The 9,461-nt window shown below is 27.9% G+C and overlaps 1 protein-coding gene across 1 annotated transcript; it reads right to left on the bottom strand.

Moving 5' to 3' along the window:
• Positions 1–823: 823 nt before the first annotated feature.
• On the bottom strand, positions 824–8,971 carry LOC112703177 (sugar transport protein 5). Its single transcript, XM_025754514.3, has 4 exons — positions 8,765–8,971; positions 4,707–5,026; positions 3,014–3,640; positions 824–1,679 (listed from the first exon to the last, which is right to left on the bottom strand). Exons 1-4 carry the CDS (start codon positions 8,895–8,897, stop codon positions 1,248–1,250), a joined length of 1,512 nt encoding a protein of 503 aa, XP_025610299.1. The 5' UTR covers positions 8,898–8,971; the 3' UTR covers positions 824–1,247.
• Positions 8,972–9,461: the final 490 nt, after the last annotated feature.

Here is a 9,461-nt window from a genome sequence, read left to right as displayed (position 1 = left end):
GTGGAGGTCGTGGTTGAAGGCTCCGTCACTTTGGCAGCTGTATCTGTGGTGGATTTTGAAGATTGTTCGAACTGTGGTGGCGCTATTGATCCATCTAAGTGATCTTTCATGCCCAATGTTTGAATTATTAGCCATGCTTGATGTTTCCAGGTGTTGTAGTTTGCATCATTTAGCTTTTCTGCAAATGGCACTAATGCTGATTTGGTGTTGTCAGCTTCTCCAGAGGGAATGAACGTCATTGTTGTAGAACGAAAAAAAGAAAAACATAGGTTTTAAGAAGAGGCTCTTGATACTATTTTAATTACTGTAACAGACAGAGAAAACAGAGAAAAAGAGAGAAGAAAACTGAAATGAATATATGATTCATTTTTTTTAACACTAACAGCATACAATATATAAAGCTGCAGATTATATCAAACTAACTAACCAGCTTCACTCTTATTATCTAACAAGAGATTTTACCTTACCCTATAACAATTAGAATTTAGAGTCTTGACAATTTTTTTAGTTGTTCTACGTCATTTCTTTATAAAACTGAGAACAGAGCATATGATTATGGAAAGACTGAGGCCCACAAAGCAGAGATTGTGACTGCTAAGGAGGGTGCAGGTTTCATTTGGTATACGCTAAGGTTTTATGATTATTTAGAAGATACATTGGACCTCTAATACACTAGTAATGGTGTCTTTATCACTGCTGCCTGAATGCTTTTAGTCATTTCAGAGTTAGATACTCCTCAAAGCTTTATTGCCAAACAACATACATCTTGTGGGAAAATCTTTGCTAGATGCATGTTGCTCCTTATTAGCTCATCAGGATACTCTTGTTCGAATAAATTCAAATTTTCAATAAAAGGGAAATAAAACATATACACAAGACTTCTGAAGGTACAAATACATACAATAAAAGGGCAACCCAATGGGAGTTTTATTCTCTGTTCTTTCTATGAGACCGTACTGTTTACTCTCCAAATCTCGAGAGCTTAGATTCCCGTCCTATCCTTACCTTTGCCAAAAAGAATAAGACAAAAGAATTATAAAAGACACAAACTATCAATTTAAGAAATTTCTTTGGTGATGAGTACAATTTGATGAAGAATGAAGATTTTTATAAAATTTTTAAAGAATATATACAATGCAAATGATAAAATTTTTGTTTGGAACTTCTTTTACTAAAAGAAGCCATCTTTATTTTTCACCAAAATTGTATTCTTTACAGTAGCATTACCCTGCAATTCATGGAAGATTTTATTGATCAACTTGTGGTTCAACAACGAACCGACGCCAATACCAATGTTTTCCCCATATGATATACATGGAATCCAACGGAATCCCCTTGGTCTCAGGCATGAACAGAATAATGAAGATAGTAATCAGTGCAATCCAAGCCGCATAGAACAGGAACGTCCCAAACTTAAAGTGACAAAGCATTCTCAAGAACGTTTGGGACAAAACAAAGACCGTTAATAACTGAACTGCAACGGCAATGCTTTGGCCAGGAGACCTGATCTTTAAGGGGAAGATCTCACTAGGAATCAGCCAGCAGAGGGGGCCCCATGACCAACCGAATCCTGCGGCGTAGAAGCAGAGCAGCACCAATATGAGTATAGTGTTCCCCTTCGAAATGCTTTCTGTGCCTTCAACGCCACTCACTAGTGCTAACACCACAGCCACTGCAGTCTTCACAACCATATGACATACAATCATCATAAATATGTGACATGCGTATAAGTTATGCTATCAATTTTAACATTAATAACCGTCATACGAACTATAACAGATGAAGCCTCATGGTTTTGAGCAAGTGTAAAGCGAAAATTACTTTATTTACGTCTTATTCACAAAGAGAGGAGAGAGAGTATAGAAAATCAATTTTCAGTTGAATAAAATTAGCCAACTTTTTTTTATTTCTAAAAATGTTTATTTTGCGGAGAATTCAGGATCTAGGACTTATAGTTTATAATTTAAAATTTAAAATTTAACATAAATAAAATAATTTTAAAATAATTAACTGATATTAATTGAAAAAACGTTAGTTTTTCTAGGACAACTTTTAATATAATACTTAAGAAATATTTTTAAAGGATCAACCTAAATTGTGTGCATTTTTATTGGAGAAATACTAGAGGTCTATTAGAATTTATTGTTTGAGCTATTAATTAGTTATTAATTTTTAAAAATATAAGATAAAGTATATTATTTGATCATTAGACTATAAAAAAATTAAACTAAAAAAATTAAATTAATAAATAAATATTAATAAAAAAATAATAAATTCTTATAGTCTTAATATTTTTCTTTTTATTGTGCACCAAAATAACATCAGCTACCATTAGCAGTTTATTATTAAAATATGATCTAACCTCACAATCCCATTAATTAGAATAGAAAAATACGGAATCTACTCTACCTATTTGAATACAAGTGGCTAATAAATTGGTGAAATTGGATATGTAGTATGTTTATAATTTTGGGTTTAGCTAATAATGTGTTTTTAGAGTATAAATTAAGATTATTATTAATAAAAAATTTTAAATATTTTATTTTAATAAATACATAACAATTGTATTGAAAATTAAATTTTGCACAATTTTTTATAATAAACTTTTTTATTAATAACTTTAACATGTACTTTTAAAAAAAAATTAGTTAAATCCTATAATTTTATGCATTATAGTAATGTTGATGGAGAAACTAATTTGAACTAGTTGAGTGATCAATTCACTGTTTGTTTAAATAAGGGTTAGAAATTTAAATTTCATTTTATGTATGCATGCAACAACCCATTAACAATTATCTTCATATGAAGTGCATGACAAAAAAAAAATAATTTTAACATATTTGATTAAGTTATAATTAAGAGTCTTTAACTATCAAATTTATATACAAACAATTGCATATGAGTTTTCAACTTAGAGGAAGGTGCATATGTAGTGGGTATGGTTAATTATTACGAGTATTTGAAAGACAAAAGATACATGTTTGTATATCAAAAGGCTTAAAGATTTGCTTACCATGCAGAGAAGCATTTGAATACCACCAGCAATGAACAAGAATCTTCGACCAAATCGATCAACAATGGAAGCAGACACCAGTATGAAACCAAGGTTGACGAGTCCCAATATAACAGCTGAAAGCAAAGCGGAGCGGTTACCAAATCCCACAGACTGAAACAAATTAGGCGCGTAGAATGCAACGATATTGATCCCAGTAAGTTGCTGAGACAATGGCACAGCAAAAGCCATAACCAACTGAGGCCGATACTGCCTCTCAAATATGGTTACGAATCTCTCTTGATCCATCATGTCGGTTTTCGAAAACCGAATCAGTTCTTCTAGTTCGGGTCCCACATTTGTTGTGTGGCCTCTTACTTTCTGTAACGCTTGTCGTGCGTGGTCTATTTTGCCACGCTCTACTAAGCTGCTCGGGGTGTCGGGGATGAGGAATGCTCCGATAGTCATGAAGGCGGCTGGGACGGCGGCGAGGCCGAGGGAGAGTCGCCAGCCCCACGAGTGGTTTGCTGTGAAGTAGTTTATAAGGTTCGCGGCCACCACGCCGACTCCGATGAAGAATTGGAAGCCTGTGTTGAAGGCACCTCGCCATTTAGGTGGTGCAATTTCAGACAGGTACACTAGAGTGGCCTTTATTATTTGGTAACATGATGAAGTCATGTCAAAGAAATGGCAGGATATATATACTACTTTGAGGAGTACTATGTATCAACACTTTTGTTAAATTCTGAGCACATTTAACCATAAAAAAGAAATTGAATAATTTTATTTTATTAGATATAATCTCACACTATTAAAAATATGATAAAATACTAAAAATTATAAAAATCTGCTGACTTCCTAGACTTTTTTATACTACTTTTATTAATGTAACTTTACTTTTTGGAATAAAAATAATTAATAGAAACTAAGAAATAAAATATCTATTTTTTATATTATAAAAAAATTTGTAGTAAAGATATATATATACTAAAAGTGATGTAAATATTATATTTTTTCATTCAAATATTGAAAGTTACTTATTAGAGATGGAGAAAACTTTTTTTATTCAATATTAGTTAATCTTTTAAAATTATTTTATTTTAAATTTTAAATTCTAAATATTAAATCTTAAATTATAATTTTTAAATTATTATAATCCTAACCTCTAAATCCTCAAAAAATAAGTTAAAAAACAACTTTATTCCCAATAAAAAAATTGGTAATTATTGACTAATTAATTAAAAATTACTTCCTATATTACTTCTATAACTTAGTAACTCATCCTAGATGAGTTTTGCTCTGTTGCCAAAAGAATTGTCTTTATTTTAGTTATAAATTGATATTCTATTATATGATAATTAAATAATGAGTAAGTATTATAGTACGTTGGTTCCTAATATTTTTTTCTTAAAATATCTTTTGGTTAGAGTAAAATAAGAGAAAAATAAAAGAGAACAAAAATTTAAAACTTTAAAATATAATTTTTATAGAAAATATTTTAATTTCTCTTTTCTTTTTTTATTTCTCTCCTAATTTCGCTCCAAACATACCTATCTGACTATTTTTTACTAATTTATTTTGATTAATAAATATTTTTGAACTATATATATATGTCATTCCAGCACAATTATTGTTATGTTATTCCTAAAACAAACATTTTAAATAAATTACCATTTATAAGCGAATTTAAAGTATGTTTTATAATTTCACTCACTTGATTAGTAAAACCAACTCCAAAGCCTAACAAGATGCGACCCAATATGAGCATGACGATATTTTCAGCGCTACCATTAATGACCCCCCCGGCGAAGAAGATACAACCACCCAAGATCATGGTGTTTCTCCGGCCCAATGCCGTGGTGACTCGGCTAGCTAGAAGAGACGACAGCAGCCCCGCCAGGTAGAGGGAGGACGTGAACAATGTCAATACTTGACTATCATACACGCAGTATACGTTTGTTTCCGCACTAGCAGCTTTTCTAAGTATTGCTGGAAAGAATTTTTCAAGAAACGGCCTCATAGTTGTTACACCTCCTGAAATTTGAAAAGAAAAAATATTTTGGTGACTCAATAAAAATTAATTTAAAATAGTTTAAAATATCTTATTTTATTTTTTAATTATTATTTATCATATTTTGTATTTTTTATGTAACCTAGAAAAATATTTTAATATAGCAGTAACAATAGAATATTTATTCATAACACATGTCAGTTATCTTAATTATTTTTTGAATAATTAAAAAATGTTAAATATAATTTAAATTAGTAAAGTGATAAAATAAAGAAATAATCACTTCTAAATTAAAATAATAAAACACATATTTTATAAAAGTTACAAAATTAATAATGATTAAATAATCTCTCACTTTATCATTTTGTTAATTTCTTTTTTTTAGATGATCTAAATTCAAATTATACATATGTAGTTGAAAAAAGGGATGATCGAAAATTAAATGTTTTGTTTGCTTTATCTACTTATTTGGAAGCTTCAATTGGGTCGCTTTTGATTTTTTGTGTAGATGAGAGAAACGTGTATGATAACTGTGTGAGAAGAAATGTGTTTTATTTGATTACATGATGACATAAATTAAAAGTACCGATTAATTTGTATTATTTTATTTTTTAAATAAATAATCACAAATCAGACGGTCCGATTTATAATTTTAAAAATAAAAAATTTTTTAATGTAGACCGTCCGATTTTTATTTTAATAAAATGATTTAACATATGACAAACGTTAATAATTCTGAGAGATTCATTAATTATTTTAATAGTTTCTTCAAAAATTTATTAAATTTTTACAAAAAATTTCCGAAACCCAATATCATGTCAGTCACCATATCAGACAAATAGGCACAGCCGTCATACAAGTCAATTGACAGTAAAAGGAAACAAAAAAAATTAATGTATTGAACTTTAATAATCTTTAAAAACTTAATTATCCACAGCACATTATTCGTCTTTTGCAAAATTTTGGTGCATAGTGATTATTAGTGCATGCAACCTTATATAATATAGCATCATAGATTTTAATAAGACTATACTTGGCTAGCAAATATAATGCACCAATACGAATAGAGATATAAGATACGATATAACATAAAATATATCCATACCTAAATTTTAAATCGTTTAAGACACGAGAACACCTATATATATAAATTATAAATTATTTTTTTTAAAACAATAATATTTTAATATTTTATTATTATAATTAAAGTCTTATTTTTTATATTTTGATAACACTCTTTATATATAACAATTTTTAAAAAACATTGTTTATCAATAAAAAAACATATCTACCGTAATCACCATACAACATATTAATACTAAAATCATATATATAATATTTCTCTCATATTTTATAATTTCTCCCATATTTTATAATTCTAACCCGAATAAGTTTTGATCATTTAGGCTGGCTCAACAAAATAGCTGATTATCGCGTTTTTGGTCGAATGAAAATAAATTTTACTCAATTTTATATATTATTTATCATGTATTATTAATTTTATAATTAAAATATATCACATGTTATTTTTTTATTATAATTATAATTAAATATTTTTTTTAAATTAATAAATTCTTTTTTTTCTCTTCTTCTTTTTTTTTTCTTTTTCTCTCTCTTATTTTTTACTTATTTTATTTTTTTTATATATCATTATCAATAACTAATTACAAATTTAACAATCAAAATATACAATATCACATTCTCTAATTATAAATAAAATTAAAATATAATTATATTATATTACTAATTTAACAACAAAAATATTTCATATGACACTCTATATCATTAAAATTGAGACGAAATATTTTTTACTAAAATTAATAAATTCTTTTCTTTCGTCTTTTTATCTACTTCTCTCTCATTTTCTATTTTTCTCTACCATTCCCACTCTATATATAACTTATAATTTATATTTTATATTATTAATTTGACAAGCCAAAATGTGTCATAATATATTCTTTCATTATAATTAAAATAAAATATCTTTTTCAAAATGAGCAATCTCTCTCTCTCTTTTCTTTATCTTTTTTTCTCTTTTCTCTCTCATTATCTATTTCTCTCTACATTTTTATTCTATTAAAAATAAAATTAATAAAATAATATAATTCAAATAAATTCATAAAATTATAAATAATACACTAAATTTATAATTAAATATAATTAAAATTTATCTCATAATATTATTCACATAAAAATATATTATCATTATTAAATACATATTTTTTTAGTTTTTTTATTTAGTTTCATATTTTTACTGCTTATCTTTCTAATCTATATATATTTTTACTTCTCTTCTTTCAAATATTTATTACATATAATTTGGAGAGAATATTAATGTTATGATTAATAATTAGAATTAATATTCAACTGTTTTAAAATAAATTAATTTTGAGTTAATTTTATAACTATCAATATAATTTTTCTATACTAATATTTAATTATATTTTTATATATAAAGATAGAAAAATATATTTTTTTAAATAATAAACATAAAATTAATTATTTTTATTTATGCAATAAACTTAAAACCTAATCAAATATAAAAGTATAAACATTAAATTCTTTTAATTTTTTACATAATAAATGTTAAAATTAATTTTTAATAAAAAATTAATCTCTTTCACATGAAAATAATAACTAAAAAATTTATTATTTGACTTTTTTTATCTACAAAGACCTTAGTCTTCTTAATTGACAGGAACTTTTGTCTTCTATAACCTTTTTATAAAAGCAGTTTGGTTTTGTAAATCTTTTTTGTCATAATCTATAATATCGTGACAAAATTAACATAATTTCAAAAAATTTATATTTTCGTAATGTTATTACGAGCAAAAACACTAGTTAGTCCAATACCAAACCACCAATTTTAATTTTGAAAAGGTCATTTCAAAAAATATATTGAATTGTAATTGTTATTTTTTTTAGTAGCATATAATATAAATAGTTGAAACTTAGAACAATACATGAATTAGAAGAAAAAATATATTTTTCGTATGACTATCATAACTAGAACCACAAACTAACCTTACATGTCTACCTAACGGTTTGCAACCTGAAAGACATCTTGACTGTTTGGTACCCTATTATTGAAAAATGCAAAGTAAGTTTGGTTTATTAGCATTTTCCCTTACATAATTTAGTCTCATGACATAACGAAGACCGTTAGATAAGGAATAGTCCAACCACATAACAACCTTACTATTACCTCTGTTTTTTTCCCCCTCTTTTTATGGTTTACTAATTTTCAAGATCTCTTCTACGGTGCTTAAAATTTACTTATAGGACTCAAAAATGAAGGGATAGATCCCACCTTACTTTGCACTACTTATTGACAAATTCAACAGAAATTCAATCGGTACCAAAAAAATCTTCCGCTTTATTTTCAAAAGCGAATTTACGGATTAGACATTGAAAATGTTACAACAATTAACTGACAAAAATGAATAGCATATATTAAACAATCACTTGACCTTACAGAAGGGGCTAAACCAGAAAATGGATAATTAATTGGATCGAAACACTTTGAATATATAAGAAAACAAAAATTAGCAAATCACAGTTGTGAAATTGTTGAGAATTAATTTTGATTTCTTGTACAATATCTTAGATTTGAGACCTATATGAATACGAAAAATTGTCATTAGAGAAAAAAAAAATTATTATAGACTGTAAGACTAACTACATATTTCGAAACAGAGAAACAAAACGCAACTGTGGGTAATTTAGACAAATTAAATTAAATAAAAGAAAAATGAAAATACCCGAAATCCCAATGTCATATCCAAAAATGAGTCCACCGGATGCAGCAACAATACAAGTGATGACAACGGAGAATGTGATCCTACCGTCGAATCCGTTAGCCGAAGCATCAATGGCAAATCCCCCTGCAGCCATTAATATATTTCGTTTATCTACTTCTCTACTGCTCTTGTCTAAGCCTTTCAAGTGTGGAAAGAAACTGTATATATAGAGGGTGAGGCGCGCGTGCGACTTTATTACTTTCTCTTTATTGTGCATAAATTGTCACTTGTCCCAATGCTATTAAATGTTAAATACTTAAATGCGATTTCGTCGACTACTTGACTCGGGCTCATGAATTTGATTATAGATTTATTATTGATATTTTACTTAAAAATGAGTATAATAAATGTATTTACAATTTGGTGGACGAATCACATCCAAATTTCAACACGCAGGAGGTGTGATGCATGTAGCACATGGAAGGTGTGGTTGACACGTGACGAAGTCTGCTTAGTTGGGTTTGTAGCATGTGGGAAAGGTATTGAGTCAACATGTAGAATGCGTGTTGACAGCGAAGTCTACTTGGTTGGATCTGCAACACGTGGTGGCGTACTGAATCAGTACATATGGGACGTGTTGATACGTGATTCACTCTGATTAGCTGATGAAATAACACGTGGAGGGCATACTGAGGGCTCCCCTCTATATAAGGCAAAG

Source organism: Arachis hypogaea, chromosome 7, assembly GCF_003086295.3.
Source record: "Arachis hypogaea cultivar Tifrunner chromosome 7, arahy.Tifrunner.gnm2.J5K5, whole genome shotgun sequence".
Lineage (NCBI taxonomy): Eukaryota > Viridiplantae > Streptophyta > Magnoliopsida > Fabales > Fabaceae > Arachis > Arachis hypogaea.
Note: the sequence above shows the minus strand (reverse complement) of the source record. Positions and strands in the feature narration are given on the sequence as shown.